We start from the raw sequence: 22072 nt of genomic DNA on the forward strand, positions 1-22072 counted from the left end.
TATTACATCTCCTAGGTTAATTGTTCCTTTTGCCATTGTCTGATATACTTTTATTTCTAACAAAGTGTTTTTTGCCTTAAGGTTTTAATTTGACAGATAATATACTTATACCACCTTCTGTGTCATCAACACACTCCTGATACACTTCATTCCTTTTTATTTATTCTTAGCCCTTCTGCATCATATGTTTAAGCTGAATTTTATTTATTTTCATTTAATATGAGAATAACTATCCTTTAACTGATGAGTTTAATTTATTTCTATTTATTATGATTATTTATACATTTATTTTATTTTTATTATTAGCCATGCTTTTTCTTTGCTTCTCTTTCCTCATTTCCTACCTTCTATTGGATTAATTGAAGCTTTATTCCCTCTACTTGTTTAGAAGTTATACATTTCTTACTTTTTGTGGGGGGAGGTTACTTTTACAGTTTTATTATACATCCTTGACTTATTGAAGTTTAAAGTTCATTGATACTTCTACTCTCTTATCACTGTGGGATGAGCTGTGACCAAGAACCTAATTATGTTTTAACTTTCATTATTTCCTTCGTTCTCAAAGATTATTGTGTTTTAGCATTTTGGGGTCCACTTTTTCTCGTGCCCTGATAATAGTCATTACTAGTATTGTTTACCACAGTCAATGCTTGCTTAGCTTTGTTAAATAATTTTTACAGTATTTTTGCTTAATTTCTTTCTTGCTTCACCTTTCTTGTGGATATGATTTCCTTTTTCTTAAAGTATGTTCTTCAGCAGCTGTTGACCTAAATTAAAGTATAGGTCAATGAATGATAAACCCTATTTCTCTTTGCTTGCATGGCAATTCATTAATTTTGCCCTCACTCTGGAATGGTATCCTATCGGGACATAGAATTCTAAGCTGATATATATATATTATATATATATACATATATAATATATATATATTCTTGCTCAGAACATTAAAGCTATTATTCCATGAACATATGACCTTTTATAGGTAGCTGATAGGAATTTGCTATCTAATTGTTTTTGTAGAATACAAACAATCTGCCAAATTTGGTGACTTTTAAGATCTTTCTCTGTGCCTCTGGTTTCACCACAATGTATTTAAATGTGGATTTGTTTTTCTTTATTCTGCTCAGTGATTCCGTTTGTTACTTTAACCTGAAAATTCATATCCTTGCTCAATTTTGAAAAAGTTTCAGCAGTTATCTCTTCAAAATTTTCCTCTTGCCTATTCTAGTCTCTATTTGGAACTCCTGCTCAACATCTATCAGAACTTACTCTGTTCTCCACAACTCATGACCTCTCATTTGTATTTTCTAACTCTTCATGTCTCTGCTCTGAGTATTTTGCCATATTTGTGTTGCAATTCTTAAGTCTCTATTCAGTGGTTTCTACTTATGTTGTTTAACATCAGCAAGGGTTTATATTTAATAACTACCATATTTCTGTTTTCTGTGCTTTTCACGGTGCCTTGTTGTTTTCTTCAATTGTTTTGTTCATGTCTGTAGTCCATTTAAATATACTTAAACTATGGCTTTTCTCAGATTATTATCTGAAATTCTTGAGCATTTAATCTTATTGTCACTAATGTTTAGTCATACTGGATTACATGTTGAGTACTCCACTTGAGTGTTTTGTAGTTTTTAAAGTGAACTCATCTCCAGTATCTTATCTTTGGGATTCTCATGCAGTCTTGCAAATGCTTCTGCAAGCACCAAAGGTATTACTGGCATGGAACCAATTTTCTGTGCTTGGGAGAAGGGGGTCCCAAATCACACTTGTAGTGTAAATCAGACACCAAGCCCACATGAGTGTGAGCAGAAGGCAACAATTTCTCCACAACTGTCTTTTTAATCTAGAGCCCTTGCAGAGATAAGATTATTGTACTGATGAACAAATTTTTTCCTAGCCCATTTTTTCACTGAAGATGTTCCTGTGAACCTTCAGGGCTCCTGGCTTTATGTGTAGTTCTAGTTTTGCCTATCTTGGTTCATACAGGACAGAATCTTATTTTCTGACCCCAAATGAGTATGAAAATCTATCCTGTAGATTGTTGAACATGAAAGCTCCCTCCTTCCAAGAGCTCCAGCACCGATTTATAGCTAATACCTTGGTTTTGAGTTCCCTCTTCATTTCTGGCACCTGGAGATTTCTCATTTTCCTTAACATCAGCAATGCATTTTGAATTCTTTAATATACTGCAGCCAAAATTCTCATCTCAGTATCTTTTCTGACTCCTATGTTATTACATTAACTTGGAAGAAGCAGGAGAGAAGCATGTGTCTCAGTTCTACTGGCCTGAATGTCCTCCCAACACCAGGAGCCATGTTTGTGTCCTCAGTTCTTGCTTCACCTATGAAGACAAGTCTAATTATCTATCCTCTGCCCCCGTTCTACTCTGCACCAAACCACTGCTCTGAATTAGGCCATCCCCAGCCACATTCAAAATATAACTCAAGATGGCCATGGAGCTTAAGGAGATAAAGAAAGTGAGAATGAGGTCCTTGGCGATGTAAAGCTTGGGTCTATTCATAGTCTAGGATGAAGAACAATTTTAAATAGACCCCAAACCCAAGAATATCTTTTTCTGAAAACACATTACACACATACATTTTACAAGATGGGCACCTTGCTGTCCAGGGAGGGCCATGAAAAACCACACCACAAGAATTATTGCTCAGCAGAGGAGACTGGAGCTGCCTTCCTCCACCAGGAGTAGGAGGAACAGTCCACCTATGAAGTAGAACTGGGCATAGCTTGGGAAGAAACGATTTCAAACCCATTACCTGTATCTCCATACTCTCCAAAGATATTGATGAAGACATCGGCATCAGTCCCTGCACCAATGACATCACCAGTGTACACCCTGACTTCGTACTTGTTACCTGGGAATGAGGACAGAGAAAGCCTCAGCTTATTAGGTTCCTGAAAAGAGAAGAACAAAGGTCCCAAGGTAGCTACCACACCATGTACACTTCCCTCCAACAGTGTCACCATTGCTGTCAAGAACACTGCAAGAAACAAGTTGCCTGACATTGATACCAAACGGTCATTGCTAGTATATATGTGTATCAAGTCAATGCACTGCACACCTTAACTTATGCAAAGTTATTTGTCAGTTATATCTCAATAAAGCTGAAAACTAAAGTCATATGGCCATTGCTAAATGGTGTGCGTAACATAAATCAGGTAAAGGGAACTTTTGTTTTCATCTACTAACATGCTGCCTTGGGATGCATGAATCATCCCAATCCAGATGCCACATTGAACCAGACCACCAGATGATCTCCCCTGGATATTGAAATGTTTCTTACTGGGCCCACTGCACATCTACTCTGCCCTCTCCAATCTGTTTTCCACACTTCATCACAGTGTAAAAATTCATCGGGGAAAATACATTCTCCAAATGAAAATCAAATTTATATGTAAATTGTCAGGACCATAACCAATGCAAAGATTAGAGGCACTAACAGTAGCCAGCAAATACATGCTTAGTGGTTACCTCACATAAATATCTGTGTTGCTTCCTGTATCTTCCTCCCATCCGCTGAACAGAAACCCATGCACTGTAACCCCCCCAAATGCCTCAGCCCTGGCCTTGGCCTTGTGGGGGGATGGGATTCAATGCAAACTTGACAACAGGCTGAGCTCTGCCTGGGTCTCCTCAGCTGGAGACTGCCTTAGAGTGGGACAGGGGTTGCCGTGTGGTGCATGAAGGAAGACTCCTCTAGACTTTCTTTGGGTGCTAACAATCCCAAGGGCTCAGGCGATTTTCCCTTCCTTCAATGACTTCTTATTTTTTATGTGGGAGAATTTTGTTTAGATTTCTTATGCCCAATACAGGAAGTTCATAAAAATTAGAGGTGTTTCACTAACTCAGAAAGGTATCTGTACCCCCATGTTTACTGCAGCATTACTTACAACAGCCAAGTCATGGAAAAAACCTAAGTGTCCATCATTGGGAGGACAGATAAAGAAGTTGTGCTTATTCACACACACACAGACACTAGAATATCATTTGGCCACGAAAAAGAAGGGAATCTTGACACTTGCAACAATATGGATGGACCCTGAGGGCATCATGCTACGTAAAATAGGTCAGTCACAGAAACACAAATGCAGCATGATTCCACTGATAGGTGGAATCCAAAAACCAAACAGCAACAACAAACAAAACAAAAACAAAAAAAAACCCCAAACCCATAAATACAGAGAACAAATTGGTGGTTGCCAGGAGTGGGTTATAGGCGTGTACAAAATGGGTGAAGAGGGTCAGATGGCACAAACTCCCAGTTATAAGATAAGTAAGATAAGTAAGTCATGACCTATAATGTACGGCATGGCAACTATCATTAATAAAACCGTATTGCATATCTGAAAGTTGTTGATCTTAAAAGTTCTCATTGCAAGAAAAGAATGTGTAATTGCATGTGGTGACGGATGTTAACTAGACTTTTTGTGATGTTCGTTTCTCCTTATATACACGTATCAAATCATTATTTTGTATACCTGAAACTAATATGATGTTGTATGTCAATCATACCTCAACAAAAATAAATTAGAACTGTTTTCATTAAGACCTAGAGTTCCAGGCCCTCTGCCTACCTCCTCCCCAGGGGCTTTCTACTCTGCATTCCTTGGCTCTGCCATGTTGTCTGTGTTAATGATTTCCAAGTTCACCATCTACTGCCTCGCACAGTTTGCTGTTTCCTACAGGTGAGGCTTCCTAGTTCTTCAAGAACTTAAAGGAAGTCTGGGGCAGGATCTCCTTCTCAGGTATAGCCCCTCAAACAGCTCCTAGCACAGTGCTGGGCACGTAACTAGAGTCTTACTAAGTATGTCAGAAAGCAACCTGACTCGAGTTTCCTAAAGCTCAAAGTCCCAGGGAAGCTGCTCAGGGTAAAGGAGTGAGGTGGGGGAGATGAAAAGAAAACTTAACTTCACCGGGCATCTGCCACCTAGAGATGACATGATGTGGAATGTTGCAGGGCATCCACAGAGGACATCCTCACATATACAAAGCCCTTTGAAGGCTGATCTTTAACCTGCTGAGAACCTGAGCCAGGAGGGAGCAATTGTCTCCTTGAACCTCATGGGGTGAGATCCATCACAAGAGAGGGAGGACCCTCCAGTTCTTGTATCCAACCAAATATCTCCTGGACTCCCACCCCACTTTCTTCCCCATGAAGACCCCTCTGAGATGGGAGACAGAACCAGGATCTTCAGAAGAGGCCAGACCCAGGCAAATCCCTAAATCTGTGGTTTGAAATTTGGGCCATATTCAGGCATCCTGGGGAGCTTGCCCACCAGGTGGGTTTCCAGGCCCCACCCCCTCTGAAGATCCTGAGACACGGGGCTGTGAGGGATCAGGAGGGCCCTGGCCAGTCCAGCTGCCCCTATTCCTGATCACCTTCCAAGTCACCGAGGCCTCTGGCTGCGGGCTGTTCTTTCTTCCTCTGAGAACCATTCATTTTGGTTCACATCCTTTCTCAGCTCAGTGACAAAATGCCCAGGGCCCCCTTGGCTGGTGATTCCAGGGTGGGGTGGGAGCTGGGGGAGGCCCTAAAGGCCACTGCCGAGCATCAGTCCGTCAGAGGGCAACAGGACTCCAGACAGAACTGGGAACAGTGCATGAGGAGGGCTGGGGAGCACCTGAGGAAGGAGCCGCAGACATTCTGCATCATTCCAGAAGGCAGAATTGGACTTAGCATTTGAATCATAAAGAAGGATATTTTAGCTCACCAAAAGAAACATTTTCTAGTAGCTAGGGCTATCCAACAAAGGCCTGGGATGCCCTTGGGGAAGTGAGTTTCCCTTCCTTTGAGACATCTAAGCAGTCACTTGTGACAAGTACATTGGTGGAAAGCCATGTGTCAGGGAGAAATCTGTAGAGAAAATGTTAGAGGTGAGAGAAAGTGAGAACACTCAGGGTCCTTTTCAGTCTGCAATTCCATGACACCTGACCAGGAAACGCAGCCTACAGACTAGAGAGGGAAGCCAAGAGATGGAGGGGGCCTCTCAGAGGACAGGGGAGGTGCCAGAGGCCAGTGCAGGCAGGCTTGGGGAGCCGGAGCTCACACAGGACTTTAGGGACACACAGCATCTCCATCCCAGGAAAGTCCAGAGCGACAAGCATCAGGGCTGAAATGAAGCAATGTAGGAGACAAAGGTGGATGGAGCTTCCTGAACTTTCCAGCTGAGGTGGACCAGGGGCTCAAGCCCAGAGGTCAGAAAGTTAAGTGAACAGAAAGCAGGAGAAAGTCAGTTCTGGAATAAGGCCGGACTGTTCTCTAACCTCTGCAGAACTCTATGGCAAGGTGGAGACCTGGGCCCCCATGTGGTTGGGTGTGAGGAGCAGGACTCCCCCCCCCCCCCCCCCCCGTGTGCCAGATGATCTCCCATCACACTGAGCAGGGGCCGAGAGCAGCAGTAGGGTGGGCAGGCACACCTCACAAAACTGCTCTTTTTTTTTTTTTTTAAGATTTTATTTATTTACTCATAAGACACAGAGAGAGAGAGAGAGAGAGAGGCAGAGACACAGGCAGAGGGAAAGGAAGGCTCCCTGTTGGGAGCCTGGTGCAGTACTCGATCCCAGGACCCTGGGATCATGACCTGGGCCAAAGGCAGACCCTCAACCACTGAGCCACCCAGGCGCCCCACAAAACTGCTCTTTAAAAGGCCCCAAAGATGGACAACGAAGCTTATTACATTACTGTTCTCCCTGCTTTTCTTCCACATTTCCTCTTCAAGTAGAACCCCATCCTATCTGATCTGTGGTTTTTCCAAGCAAGGCCTAGGGCCCAGCGCCAACCCTAAATTGTGATTAAGTGCATATATTGTTGAAAGAGCAAGACGGGATAAAAGCAGGGCTCCATTCTCTCATGGCTGGCAGACTGTCAGCACAGTGCATCAAGCCTTCCTCCCAAGTGGCCATGAGAGCCCCCCAGGTCCCCATGACCAGAATTTCAATGAGCACACTCTTGCAATTCTGGTCACAAATGCGTTTTTACATGTTGAATTCACCCCTCAGATCCAGTGATTCCTGTGAGAGCAAACTCCCCACATGTGAAATGTGGCTGCCCTCCTGGTAAATGGAACTGGCCAGAGGGAAAGCTCCAAGGTCAGGAAAAATCCCTGCCCCAGAGGCCAGCCGGGAACAGGGCGGGAGAAAGCAGAGGAGAGCAAAGAGTTGGAAGAGGATGGCCAGGGCTGGCCCACCTTCTAGGGCAAGTGATACTAAATGGTCACCCAGTCCTAGCAGCTCACAAAGCCCCTGCATGTCCTTAATGTCATCTGAACCATACCATGGCCACTTGATACAGGCTGGACAGATACTGTTGACATTCTCATTTACAGATGGGGAAACAGAGGTGAGGTGCAGGGGCAAGGCAGCTCGCCCGGGACACACAGCTGCTAAATGATGCAAGAAGGGGCTCAAAGCCAGGTCTCTTGTCTCTGAAGCCAGAGCTCTTTCTAGAATGTGTCGTAGCCTCTCATTCTCTATGCCGGGGGAGGCATATTTTTTCTGCACAGTGCCAGATAGTATTTTAGGCCTCACGGGCCACCAGGTCTCTATTGCTAGGATTCTGCTCTGGGCTCATGAAAGCAGCCACGCAATAGGGTCATTCCCTTCCTCCTACCCACAGAGTAGACCTGCAGTGGGTGCCTGGGACCCTGGAGAGTACTGAATCCTGTAGAAACTTGTTTTTTTCTTATACAGACACACTGTGATACAGTTTAACTTGTACACTGGGCAGAGTAAGAGATTACCAATAATAACTAACCACGATTAACTGTAAGAATATGCTGTAATGAAAGTGGTGTGAACGTGGTCTCCCTCTCTCAAAATTCCTTCCCCAGCTGAACTCACCCCTCTGGAGATGATGGGAGATGACAAATGCCTGCGCCATGACCACGTGAAGAGAATGACGCAGGCTCTGGGACGCAGCCTTAAGCTACTCTTCACCTCTTGACTATTGGTCAGAAAGAGGATCCCCTGCTCTGGAGGTGGCCTGACCTTCTGAAACTGGAACCTTGGACAATGAGCTGCAGATAAGGGGACGCAGAGGCTCACAGCCCGCTATGGAAAACTACGTAAGCCAATGGGAATGCCCTTGTCGACTTCATTTATGGCCACAGACCTTTGAACTTCATAAAACCTTCCTGTGTAGTCAAATATTATCCTTGTTTGATTTCTTTCCCATCTTTATTTTTTTTATTTATTTTTTTTTTCTTTCCCATCTTTAAAAAGTATAAGATTCTTATACTTTGTTAGCTCCAGGTCCTCACAAAACTACTCCTCAGGGGCCAAAGCCTGTATGTGGTTGGCCACCTGCTGCCTCATGCTGTCTTGTGCTTTCAATCAAGGGACTACAGGCAACTGTCTGCTCTGTGGCCTGGAATAGGAGTGGAGCTAATTGTTGCAGGGGTGGCCAGCTGCTGGTCGCAGGGCGATCACAGCACACTCCAATCACTAGGTAAGCAGCTCAAGGACTCTGAGGATTGGGAAACCAGTGCCCTTTATCTTTCGAGCTAGAAGGGGTGAGAAGGAGCATATCCTGTGCCAGCACGGGTAGACAGGGCCAGCTTTCTCTGCCCCTACAATGCAGGGTGGCTGGGCCAAGCTCAATGTTCCTCTGAGTGGAGAAGGAAGGCCTGGGCCAGGGTTCCCTGAAGGTGGGGACAGATGGCTGCACCAGTTCTACAACCTCAGGCATCGTGCCTTCAGCTCCTTGCCTGGCTGAGAGTGAGCAGGAGCAGAGATGGAGAGAGGGGAAGGGCCGGGTGGAGGAGGGGCTAGCAAGCTCACCGTCCTTCCTGAGCGAGCATGAAACCAAGAGGGCCTCGGCGATGGGTCACAGGAATGGTTGCCCAAGGTAGTTCTAAGATTGGCCTGTGGTTTCATCAATGCTGTAACATTCCCCCTAGAACTGCTTTCTCTCTGGCCTTTTAGTGGGTAACCAGTAACTCATAGGGTACCTTTCTACAAACGAGAAAAGGGCTCTCTTCCTCAAGACACTTTACTGCCATCTGTTGGATGACTGTCAGAATAAATACACAAACCTACAACCTCTATGATGTGAAGTGTCTCCTTACAGTCTCCGTTGTGCAGTGCACAACCTGCATATCTGAACCCAGTAACACTGCCTTTCAGAGAGTGGCTGCCTTTCCCTGAAGGTCAGTGAGAGCTCAAAGAAGCCAAAGTGGTTTGAGTATTGATCTGAATAGTATACAATAAGGGAATCAGACCTGAGATTAAGCTGATCACAAGGTACCTTCCAGAGCCATACAGAACTGAGTTGGGGTACTGCATGGGTGGCATTGGTTTTAGCCTAAAGACAGGTGGCTACCTGAAGGCCCCAAGCAGAGGGTTATCTGTGCCCCTGCTTGCCCTGCCCAGGGGATCCAGCAGCCCCGCCTAGGCCCCCTCTTCCCTCTGCAGCCTGCAAGGCAGAGGCACAGGAACCGTGTCCCCTTGTGGGCCAACCGGAAGCTGCCTGTGTGGGCTTCCAGAAAAGGCAGGCACTGGCAGGCCCAAGCTGCTGCCTGCACGGGGTGCGCCAGCCACCCCCACAGCCTCGCCTGCGCTCTGTCTGGAACAGTCAGCACACGGCAGCGACAGGACACATCTGAGAGTGAGCCACCCTGGGCGGCGGGGGGAGGATGGAGGGGGAAGCACAGCCACGAGTGGGCTGATCCCCCAGATCTCGGTGCTGAGCCAGGCAGGGCTGCCCGTCACGTTCCCGATGACACAAGTCAAGCAAATGCCCGGAAACGAAGCCTCGGCCCTGCTTGCCAAGGAAGGACCATCCCACACCCAACGTGATCTGAGCCTCCCAGTAGCTCACGTGGCCTAGGCTTTTTCAGGAAGCAGGGAATCATGAATGAAGAGCTGCTGAACTGACGCACGGTGTTTCTTTCCCTGGCCTGGCACGCTCTCAGGTCCCGCGTGCTTAGAACAGGGCTTCATGCACCCCGGGAAGGCGATGGGGTAGCAGGGGGCCGGCCCACGTGCACCTGAGTCCACTGCGGCTCCCTGGCACCCATCACTCCAGCTCAGCCAGAGCCAGACGCTGCCCAAAGGAGACCTCACCTGCACAGCAGCGAGGACACGAACGGAGCGGAAGACACCTGCTCAAGCTGCCCTGGGGGGTGGAGGAGCAGAATGTTCCCCCCCCCCCAGCCACAGAGGGCCCCTGACTCCTCCTGCCTGCACAGGTGCACTGAGGAGCATCTGCAGACTCTCACAGGGAGCCAGTCCCAGCCAGGGAGCAATGAACATCCTCCCAGGTCCAGACAGTCAAGATGGCCTCCCCTCCTTGCTGCCCCCCCAGGGTTTCCTCTTCCTTCCCTCTGGTCAGGGGTCCAAACCTCTCACCACATTCACCCGACCCTTCACCTAGGACTGGAGCTTCCCTGCTTTCTCGAGAATGCCCTCAACCTTGCTGCCCCTACAGATGCTCGCACTTATCAGAGTAGTAAGAGCCTCTGACGCTTGCCAAGGGCTGACTTTGCACGGGTCGCATCTTTCTCCTGTAATCCTCACCCGGGCAGACTCTGTTACTACCCCGGTCACCACTTGCTGAGCAAGCAGTGGAGGCAAGAGGTTAGGAAACCTAATCAAGTTCCCACAGTTAGAGAGGGTGAAGCCTAGATTTGGACTGGTCAGGGCAGGGAGATTCTCCATCAGTTCTCTCTCCATCGTCTCTCCCACCCTGCCAGGTCTAGTTAAAGCCCATCTGGCAAGCCCAGGTACTCCACTCCAGAACTCTCGGGCCATGTACTACTTAGGTGGCATCTAACATGTGCTCAAGCAAAGGCCATGGGGTGAACTCAGCTGAGCCTGGTTACACAGACACATTAAAGCATCGCTCAGGCATTAACAGTCACTCCTGGGTGGTAATCAAGGAAAACCACTCTGGCCCTTGTTTCACCACCAAATCATAGACAGCTAGTACACTTTCCCATGTAAGCCTGATGTTATCAGGTGCTGAAAGAATCTGGAGCACGGAGGCCTTCACACCTTTCAGGTCATCGTGCTCATGCCCTCATCCAGTTCATGGCCAAGCTCTACAGAGCCATTTCTACCTGTCCCTCAGACCCTCATTTTCCTTGGCTCCCATTCCTGCTGCTCTACAGCAAACCCTTCCCTTCCACCTGCACACCCCAGCAATCTTGACCCCATTTCTTCCCTTTCCAACTCAGACTTCACTCCACTGCTGGGAAGCCAGCACTTCTCATCCCCTGCTGCAGGAACCAGAACACCACACAGCCTTTCTGCAGGGTAGGTGAGCAACACCTATCAGAAGGCTGAACATTCTACAAACCCTCTGAACTAACAATTCAGTCCCTGTGCCTAACAGTTCATTAATACTAGGAAATCACTGTGTTCATAGATGACCTATAAAAGTGTCTATCACGGTGTCATTAATAACAAAAAATTAAGAACAATCTAAAAATAGCCAAAATGGGCAATCATACAGCTGAATTATGATATTTACCCATGCGGCCACTTAAAATAATGGTTTAGAAGATTGTTTGATATTATAATATAATAATAAGTGAAAAAAGCCTGGTTAAAAGTTGACTGTAATACAATACCACTTTCAGTACGTAGTGTTTAATACATTCACGTATAAAAAAGAAAAGGAAGGAAATTCACCAAAATGTCAACAGCAGTGTCTCCAAGGTGCTCCTACACAGTGATTAAGTTCAAGGCTCTGGGTTTACTCTTGGGTCCATCACTTCTATGCAAATTACTTACCTTCTCCGTGCCTCTGTTAGCTTCACCTGTAAAATGGGTATAATAATAATAATAATAGTAATAATAATGTATCCATTGTGGTGGTACTGTGAAGGTTAGAGAGATATAGATAGATAGATAGAGAGAGAGAGAGAGAGAGAGATAGATACTGATTAGAACGATGCCTGACATCGAGTAAGTGCCCAATAAAAACTAGCTGTTATCATTTTGAGGTAATGGGATTATGGAAGATTTTATTCTTCTTCTTGCTTTTTTGTACTTTAGACAATTTTTACAACAGCCATATCTTTTCCCCTGTAATTGAAAACCAAAGATTGAAATCACCTAAAGCCAACACTTGAATAAGTCATGTCCCCTGTAGTCCAGAAGGAGTCGTCGAGAACCATCAATCTGTAAGACAAACCTAAGGAAAATCCATGCACGTGACAGACACCCTTATACCCTCGAGCTGGCTTTGGTACCAGAAACCTTGAGCTTGCTGGTTAGGGCAGCTAGGCAGCTAGAGGGAGGGTTGGGGACTGGACAAAGGAAGAGAAAAGACAGAGGCAGGGACCCACCGGTAGACATCCAGCCCCAAGGAGGTAGGAACCCCTCTCTGAGACCCTTGCGCCACCCTGGCCAACACTTGGAGCTCAGGGGAAGGGTCCAGCAGGAAACCACTAGTGGCTGGAATGGACCCCCACAGCTGGAGCATTGCCAAGGCAATGTCTGTATTACACATTCCAATTTTCATGCATACAAAGTACAGCTCTAAGAAAGTACTTCCACAAATGGGGGGTGGGAAGGTTATTATAAACACCCATTTGAAAATTTCATTCTGTTTGGAAGCCTAGCAAACTCCTCAACTATGAAGTCTCTATTGGGCATCACCTCCTCTATGAAGCCCTCCTGATTCCTCCTTCCTCTATGTTTCCATTAGTCTGGTCATTCCCTATTTAAAACATTCTATCTTTTGTACTTAATTACTTACTGGCTTGACCCTCCCTTTTAGTCTCTAAGTTCCTAAGGAGAAAGGCCTATATCTATTTACCCCGAGCAAAAGATCTGGTACATAAAAGATTCCCAACAAGTGCCCATTGAGACACTGGATGACACTGGAAGAGCACAAGGTGGCATGTGGAGCCCAGGGCACTAGCTCTACCCACACTGTGTGACCAACAGCCAGTGGCTTAACTTCCTGAGGCTTCTGTTTTTTCTTCTATAAAAGGGAGGAAGGTTGATAAGGTCACTTCTGGTCCTGAAATTCTCTGATACTTCTCGCTGGGGCCTCATTGGAAACAGTTCTCTTCTTCCCACTCTTTCCGGAGATGATTTTCTGCAATGTTAGGTGGGAGCAGATGGGGTGGGCGGGGAGCTGCTGGGAAGTTCAGAGAAGGAGAGCGCTGCAGGACGGGCCCAGCTCCTCCCAAGCCTGAAGCCCTCATGGCTCTGAGAGTTCTCCCTGCAGCCTTCAACTGAAATCAAGGTCTTGAGCCTATTTCCAGTTGTTTAGAAGAGACTTCTGGATTCCAGAGGGAACCCTGGCCCTGAGTGGCTCCAACATCCTACCTGACTCTGAAAGGCCAGAATGTTGAGTGTGTGCATCTCAGAGACAGAATAAGCCTGAATGTGGGGGATGAAGAGGGGAAAACATCAAGATCCTAACCACCACCATTACCACCACCTTACTGGTGTCGTTTACAGGGTGCTTACTCTATGTCCAGCATTGTACCAAGCCTTGATGTTCATTCCCCCCCAATTAATCAGCTCAACCACTTTGTGAAGTGGGAATTAACGTTATCCCCACTTTACAGATGAAGAGATAGTGGCACAGAGCTTACCCAACCAGTAGAGAGGCAGAGCCAGATGTTGACCACAGAGAAGGAGGAGGGTCCAGGGACCGAGTTCACAGTGGGGAGATGGACACTATGCAGAATAATGGTAAGTCTGAGAGGGGGTGAAATGAGAAGGAAATATCCACAGGGGAAGGGAGGACACCAAAAGCCAATTTCCTCTGCCCCATAGATGAGGGCTAGCCCCAGACCCATCCTTCTCTCTTTGGTTATTACACTCTATTAATTCTTTGGTTATTACACTCTATTAATTGTAAAAAGACCACCAGAGAAAAACCAGTGCACCCATTTTATGGAGGAAGAAGCTGAGGATAGGAGTGGAACAGGCATCTGCCCCAGGTCTCATCACTATTGGTGGCAAAGCCAGAGCAAGAACTCAGGATATATAGTCTCATGTGCTTTCTGACCCAGAGAATTATGTTGTAAAGTCAAAGATTTGATTACTCCGTGGTATCATCCTATAGAACCTGGGAGTAAGTCAGGGCTGCTGGTTTTCTTGGCAGGGCCTTTGTGATGGGTGCTTGCTTTGTCACTCAGCCAGGCTGCTTTCGTGCTGTGTTTGCTTTGGCACCAGGCAGTTCTCGGGCAGGCCTGTCATCATCCACCACAGGTCAGCGAGATTTGCACATGCCCCTAAAATGTTAATCATGATCCCTTCTGGTCCAGCCCCTTCTTCAAAGGCACCGTGGGCACCGTGCCCAGCACAGTCTTGCCGAGACTGGGTGCACATCTGGAGCTCTGTGGTATAATCACCGTGCAGCACAGTGTGGGCTGTAATGAAATTATAACCTAGTTGCCTGATGAAATCACTGAGAGTGGAAACAGTGATTATGCTGGACAAACACGATCCCATTTCTACCTGTTTATTGGCCCCTGGGCCACTTTCAGCCCCAGAATTAGGTGTCCCATTTGCTACAGAAAGAAAGAAAGAAAGAAAGAAAGAAAGAAGAAGAAGAAGAAGAAGAAGAAGAAGAAGAAGAAGAAGAAGAAGAAGAAGAAGAAGAAGAAAAAGAAGGACAGACAAATGGGCGGGAGCAGGGAAGAGGGAGAAAATGCCAGCCAGGGAGTCTGGACGAAAAGCTCATCTATCCCCCCAACCACCTGCAGGCTGCCAGCCCACCTGCCCATGCCAGTGCTACTTGAACAACCAGCGCCTCTGTCTCTCTGGGGCCTAGCACAACACCGGCTGCAGCTGCATTTACTACTGACCCACCAAAGCAGGTAAATGCTCCCTTGGGGAGAGGGGTGTCCCGGAGAAGCCTAGGGAACAGGCCAAGCCGGGAGGAGACAACGGGCAGGACCCACTCCAGACCCAGCCCTTCCGAATGCGAGGGCCTCCTCTGCTGCCGGCAAGGCCCGGGTCTGAAACATCGATGAGCTGTTGTGCCTGCTTCCCGAAGCCCCGGGGTGCGAACAGCCCCCAGGCCAGCTGGAACTCAGTTCTTGGCTTCCGAGGCCTGTCGTGTTGCCAAGTTGGCGGAACTTTCCCAAAGCGATGTGGTGTGGGCTCAGTACTAATTTAAGCCACGTGATCAGCTCAGTGCTTTTGAAAGTGGGAGGGTCTGTAGGTGGGTGCTGGGATGAGGACAATTACTTGGCCAGAAAGCAGGAAATGATGTCATAGTAGCAGTGAGAAAACCAGGCAGGGTCTGTCTTAAGGGTGGCCCACTCCAGCCTGAGATGTGTCCTGAGCCGCCCTGGGGCCAGAGGGATGCGCAGTCCTGCACTCTCAGCCTGTGCAACTCTGCAACGTACTGGGTGCTGGGCCCCAGGAACGTCACACCAGAAGTAACAACAAGGTTTGGGAAGTGAATTCAGAGACTGGGAGACCTGGAGCCAGGGAATGGAGATGAGGAGACAGTTAGCTCGCAGGATACCAGAGAAAGCCAGGGCTGCAAGGGACCTCAGAGAACATCTAGTCCAACCTTCTAAGACAAGGAAGTAGCCCAGAGGGGACGAATGACCTCCCTGAGTCACAGTTACTGCAGGGCAAGACTGGAAGCCAGTTATCTGCCCCCCTAACCCCTACCCCTGGTAGAGCTCTTTCCACCCATCTCTGCTGCTGGTCCCCATAACTGCGTGTGTCTACTCATGACTCCCTACCCCACCCTACCCATACTCATATGAGCCTGTTTCTTACTAATCTCATGCAAGCCCTTAGTCCTAGTGGCCAGGTTGGCAGGTATGAGTGCAGTCACCAGGTGAGGAGAACCCAGAGAAAACTGAGCTTGGCTGGAGAGCCCAGAGAGACACATATTCAGCAGTTAGTGCCCAAAGAGGCCAACAGCAGCCCCTGAGATATGGAGGTCTCAGCTGTTTATACATCTTAAAACCACTGAGGGCCACCACCCACCCCATTAGCCACAGGGCTCCTTCTGGCTATGAATTGGCCGGATCATGTCTGAATCTCAAGAAGCAGGCTGAAACGTTCCTCCTCCCTGCCCATGAGATTCCTTACACACCCCTGAGTGCAGCTTGGGCGGCAGGGGGTGGGGGGACCCCTGAGAATCCACTTCCGTGGATGGCACAGACTTCAATTTCTCCAAGTTTGAAGGGGGAGAACCCAGGGCAAGGGAGCAAGGAGTGCATTCCAGAGAAGCTGGGGCTCTACCCCCCCCCATGGGATTTGGGTAGCATGGGGGAAACGGAACCCTGAAGCCTAGGATGAGAGAGAGCATGCAAGGGGAAAGGTGCTGGCTCTGCTCCTCTCACCCCGAAATATGTTTAATTGACCGTCTTTTCTTTAACCAGCTTGACACAGAAGTCTGGGAGCAAGGATAACCCTTCCAGGCAGCAGTCAGGCAGGACTCTAGGGTTCTTGGGTCTTGTGGGGCTTGATGGGACAGGACATGAGCCCCTAGAAACTTCTGTCAGCAGTCTGGCTTCCACTCCACAATCGGGGAGCAGGTGGGGAGAGAATGTCTCATCCTCAGACCCATTTCCTATGGGTCCCTTGAAACTTCCTCATGGTTTATGAGTGCTGGAGAGAACAGCTTTCAGAGCCACCGTCTGCCAGACACTGGAGCCAACACAATCTGAGCAAACACGTTGAGAAATGGGAGCTGCTAGTCCGGGACTGAGAAACAGAGAGAGAGGTGGGAGATGGTCATGCTCACCTGGACCTTTGTTCTAGGTGGAAAGTGGGGATAATAGACCTTACCTCCTGGGCCTCTGTGGATTTGTACAGTGTATGTATCTGAAGACACAAGACTGTAGAAGTATTCTGTCCAAAGGTCATGGAGCCTGAAGGTGGTATTGTGGGAACTGAACCTAGGACTCTTATGCCTTGAGACATGGAGCTTTGAATCATGTGATGCCCTCCACTCTCTTCAAGGGTAGCTTGTACTGTGGCAGTCTGTGTCCTCACTGGACTGCAAGCAATTGGAGTGCCAGGACCATATCCTGACCCCAGACCCAGCATTTAAGAGCAGCTTGGGAGTGAAGGTGCATGACCCATGACATTTGCTCATGGCAATGCTTCAATTCAAGGCCTGGGAGACGTGCTGAGATTCTGGCCAGCAGCCCTCAGTGTACAGATGTCAATACAGCTACTGTGCCCCTCTGGGTTCTGGGTTGTCAAGAGGGGAAGCCATTCTAGATAGAAATCCTCTAGGAAGAGAGTCAGACATCCATGGCAATGGGGGAATGCCAAGGGGCAGATGGCAGGATGGAAAATTCACTACAATTCTGGAGCAATTCGATAGCTAAGACTGTATTCCCAGGGATAGTCAATGCAGACATGCTGAAAAAGCGGCTGCCAGCCTGCCGCAGGCCCCAGAAGGTGCCAGGACCCCTGACACCCACTCTAAGAGAGAGACAAACATACAGATGGCTGCTAACTCCCTCAGGGCACATGTATGTCTGAGATTATTAATCAGGAGGTGTGATGTCTCCTGGACCATTCCACTAAGATGTGGAGGGGAGCCAGTCAAGACTGGAACACCCACTCCTGCTGAATCACGTGGGAATGAGTCAGGAGAATCCAGGTTGTTTCTCCAGAAGCCTTGAAGCACTGGGCAAGAACTGAGGACCTAGGGTATTTTCATCTTATCTTCCAGGGGAATCAGAGCCCTTTGACTGCAAAGTCAGTGTGATGTATTGTCACTGGGATATTGGATTAATCAATCGCAGAGTGGTTTAAAAGAAGCAGAATGTCAAAGGAACCTGAATATCCAAACAATCTTAAAACAAAGTTGGAAGTCTTACACATCATGATTTCTGAACTTCCTACAAAGCTACAATAATCAAAACAGTTCAGTGTTGACTTAAGAACAGACATTTGGGTCAGTGAATGGGATAGAGAACCCAGAAAAAAAACCCTTATGTATATGGTCAAATGATATTTGACAACGGTGCCAAAACCATTCAATGAGGGAAGGGACAGTCTTTACAACAAATGATGTAGGCAAACTGGATCTCCACGTGCAAAAAAAAAGAAAAATGAAATTGGACCCTTATTTTACATCCCATATAAAAATTAACTCAAAATGGATCAATGGCCCAAATGTAAGAAAAAAACAGGGGACAAAATCTTCATGACATTGGGTTTGGCTATAATTTGTTGGATGTAACACCAAAAGCACAGGCAACAAAAGAAAAAATAATAAGTTGGACTTCATAAAAATTAAAAACTTGAGTGTGTCAACACAACTCTTTTCAACAGAGTGAAAAGGCATCCCATGGGATGGGAGAAAATATTTATAAATCAATCACATCAGCTAAGAGGTTAATATCCACAAAGACATTCTAGATGGATCCCTAGAACTCAACAACGAAGGCAAACAAACCAATTTTGAAATGGGCAAAGGACTTGAACGGGGACATTTCTCCAAAGAAAATGTACAAATGACCCATAAGCGCAAGAAGAGATGATTATTAAAAAAAAACAAACAAACAGAAAATAAAGCATTGATGAGTATGTAGAGAAACTGGAACCCTCATGCATTGTGAGTGGGGATGTGGAATGATGCAGCCGCTGCAGAAAACAGTATGGCAATTCCTCAAAAAGTTAAATATAGAATGGCTACCCGATCCAGTATTTTCACGGCTGAGTCTGCACCCAAAAGAAATGAAGGCAGGAATTTGAACATCTATTTGTACACCAACAGTCACAGCAACGTTATTTACGATGGCCAAAAAGTAGAAACAACCCCAGTGTCCATCAACAGCTGATGGATAAGTGAAACAGGTCTAAGCACATAATGGAATGATTCAGCCCTACCAAGAAATGAAGTTCCCATACATGCTGTGACATGGATGGACCTTGAAAACATTATGCTAAAGTAAGATAAGCCAGTCACAAAAGACCAAATATCCTCTAAGTCCGCTTACATAAGATCCCTAAGTGGTCGAATTTACAGAGACAGAGGGAGAACAGAGATTTCCCGGGGCTGGGGAAAATGGGAATGTGGAGTCATTCTTTTATGGGGACAGAGTTTCAGTTGGGGAAGATGAAGAAGTTCTGGAGATGGGTGGTGGTAATGGTCACACAACAATGTGAATCTACTTAATGCCACTGAATGATACACTTAAAAATAGTTCACATAGTGAATTCTATGTATGTTTTATGGCAATAATAATGATTTCTTAAAAAGAAGTAGGATGATGGAGTCGGGGAGGATTCTGCACTCTGTTCTGAGGGGCGCCCATCTGGAACTCGGGGTTCCTGTCTGGGAGGTACATTCTTGGGGAACACTGGCACATCAGAGCTGCTCAGGGAGGCAGGCTGGACGTGTGTCCCCAGAGGGGAGGCCCAGAGCAGCCTATTTTCACACGGATGAGGGGTAGACAGGGTATTTGTCAGCAGGTGACTGCAACAGACTGGCAGAAGTCCCAGGGAGACTGTCTGGGGTTTAATTTCTGGCAGATTTTTCTGACAACCAGTGCCACTTAGCACTGGAATGGCTGAGCTGGGTGGTTGGGAACTGTCCACCACTCAAGAAAGGCTGGATTCAAACCAAGGCTGGAGAAGCAGCCAGTGGGGATGTGTGAAAGGGACCCCTGTGACCGTAGGAGACTGGTCCTCCTGACCTCCATGAACCCTCACTGTGTGATCCCTCAGGCCCTGATCTCTCAGGGGTCAGGCTGGTTGCCCTGCCCATGGGGGGACAGACAGGAAGTTTACTTTGAGGATTAGGAACCCACATTCTAGTCCCAGCTCCTCTGTGGTCAGCTGTTTGATATTAGATGAATCAGCACCTCCTTGAGCATTAACTCATCAGTGTAATAGCACCTGCCCGCCTTCCTTCGCCTTCCTTCCCCCGCAGGTGTGGGGGGTGATGGAGTGAAGCCAGGCCCCGTGAAGAGGAGAGAGAGCCCAGGTATCTTACGAACCCTCTTCCCCTCCTCCCTGCTTCTGCTTTCCCTTCCTCACAGACCAGGGCTGGTAGTGTTTCCCAGCATGCAATCTGCATACTGCTCGTGGCACGCAGGATGCTAATGGTGATACAGGAGGGTTATCTAACGTCGTGTATTGGTTTTAATATGTGTTGATGTGCTGATTTACGTAGCAAATGATTACAGTTTTTGTGATAGTGATATCCACTTTCTTTTGAAAACAACTTTACAAGTTGGGACGCCTGGGTAGCTCAGCAGTTGAGCATCTGCCTTTGGCTTGGGGCGTGATCCTGGGGTCCTGGGATCAAGTCCCACATCGGGCTCCCAGCAGGGAGCCTGCTTTTCTTCTGCCTGTGACTCTGCCTCTCTCTCCGTGTCTCTCATGAATCAATATAGAAAATCTTTAAAAAAACAAACAACTTCACCAGTTGATAGATAAGTTGCCAAAATTGAGTTTATGAAGAAAAACTAGTAAATAATGGAAGTTGTACTTGAATACAGCAAAAATCTTGAAGATAGAATGTGAGTGACTAGGGTTTGGAAACTTCCAGTGGTTGAGGGGACACAACAACCTGTCTCCCCACTCCCCAGCAACAGATCCTGAAGGCCTGGTAATCAGACACAGAGGCAACCAAAAGGTGACATGCTTGGTTTGGCCCTGCTCCCTGGTTTCCTTAAGATGTCCGAAGCAGTGATTTTACCAACCAGTTGAGAGAACCACTGAGAAATTGAACTTTGCTCTATGATCTTCCATCCACACAACTGTGAGCTGGCTATCGTCCATCTCCTTCTTTTGCAACCTCCTGTCCCTGCTTTTCCTCATGCCTCCCTTTACCGGAGTGGGCTCCATGGAAGAAGAGGGCAGCTCTGACCAGCAATCACCCCAATATATTAGGAATACGTTAGACACTTTCCACACTTACAGAGAACCCTAGAGAGGAAAAAGGAACCTCCATGGCAAATGTCAGGGCCTGTGCTGTGCAGGGAGGGTGACTTTCTTGTCCAGGGAAGCTGTCTTAAAGTTCCACAGCCCACTGGCAACCACAAGTAGGGCAAACTCCCCTCATGCATGATATACAATCTCCTATACAGGAACCATCTAAAAACCTGATCAAGGTCCACCCCTGTCACTATCTGCTGATCACCTCGGTCAAAGGGTCAGTCAGTCAGCCTAGAACACCTACCCTCCCTGAAGGGCAGGAATGAAAGAAGTTTCCAGCTAATTACCAGCCAGAACTTCAGGCAATGGTCCTGGGCATGGAGAGAGGAAAGCAAGGCTACCCAACTAATGATCCACCATCCCTTGGAGGGGCGTGAGGAGGTGAAATAGACACTTAAAATGTCTCCTTCTATTATTGTCCACACCCCGTGTCTTAAAGTATTTTCATCTGTCAAACTGCGTGGATGAAGTAATAATCATCTTCCCCATTTTGATCATCAGAGACCTCTTGCAGCAACTAAACATCAAGCTGGTATAATTCCAGGTGAGAAGCAAGGAGAGTTAACCTTATGTTTACCAATGCAGTCCTTTGAAAATTTGAAGATCTCCCTTTCATTTCCTTCTTCCAGAATCCAGCCCGGAAATACTACAAATCCAGTGCCCTCCAGCTCATAAAAGGGCAGTGATGCGGTACCCCCAGCGATCTGATTCAGGGATAGCGTCAGTGGGTGTCTTTGTTTTTCCCACAAGGCAAGAACATTCCCCTGGATGATTCTTGTGGAAAGTTGGAGAACCATGGAGTTACACTAATTCTTTCTTAATGGTGACTTTTCAGAAGCTCTTCTAATGAAGAACCCTGGGGATCCCTGGGTGACTCTGTGGTTTAGCGCCTGCCTTTGGCCTGGGCCGTGATCCTGGAGTCCTGGGATTGAGTCCCACATCAGGCTCCCTGCGTGGAGCCTGCTTCTCCCTCTGCCTTTGTCTCTGCCTCTCTCTGTGTGTCTCTCATGAATAAATAAATAAAATCTTAAAAAAAAAAAAAAAAGAACCCTGAGTTTTCATGGGACTGAGGCAAAAGGTAGGAAGAGGAACTAAATGGTGGGAAAAGGCCAAGAAAAGAGGGCACCTAAAAGAGCAGAGAGGAAGATGGCCAGCTTGACAACTTGCTAGGGACTGATCCTAGTAAAGAGATCAAGAATTAGAGATACT

At 47.1% G+C, this 22072-nt stretch overlaps 1 protein-coding gene across 1 annotated transcript in view; it reads right to left on the reverse strand.

Annotated features, from left to right (window-relative positions):
* Positions 1-22072, reverse strand: part of LOXHD1 (lipoxygenase homology PLAT domains 1) — a 163503-nt gene that overhangs the window by 124754 nt on the left and 16677 nt on the right. The window contains exon 5 of the mRNA XM_041756584.1: positions 2778-2876. Within this exon, the coding sequence (XP_041612518.1) occupies positions 2778-2876 (99 nt within the window). The remainder of the gene's footprint in view (positions 1-2777; positions 2877-22072) is intronic.

This window comes from Vulpes lagopus, chromosome 1, assembly GCF_018345385.1.
Source record: "Vulpes lagopus strain Blue_001 chromosome 1, ASM1834538v1, whole genome shotgun sequence".
In the NCBI taxonomy this organism is placed as follows: Eukaryota; Metazoa; Chordata; class Mammalia; order Carnivora; family Canidae; genus Vulpes; species Vulpes lagopus.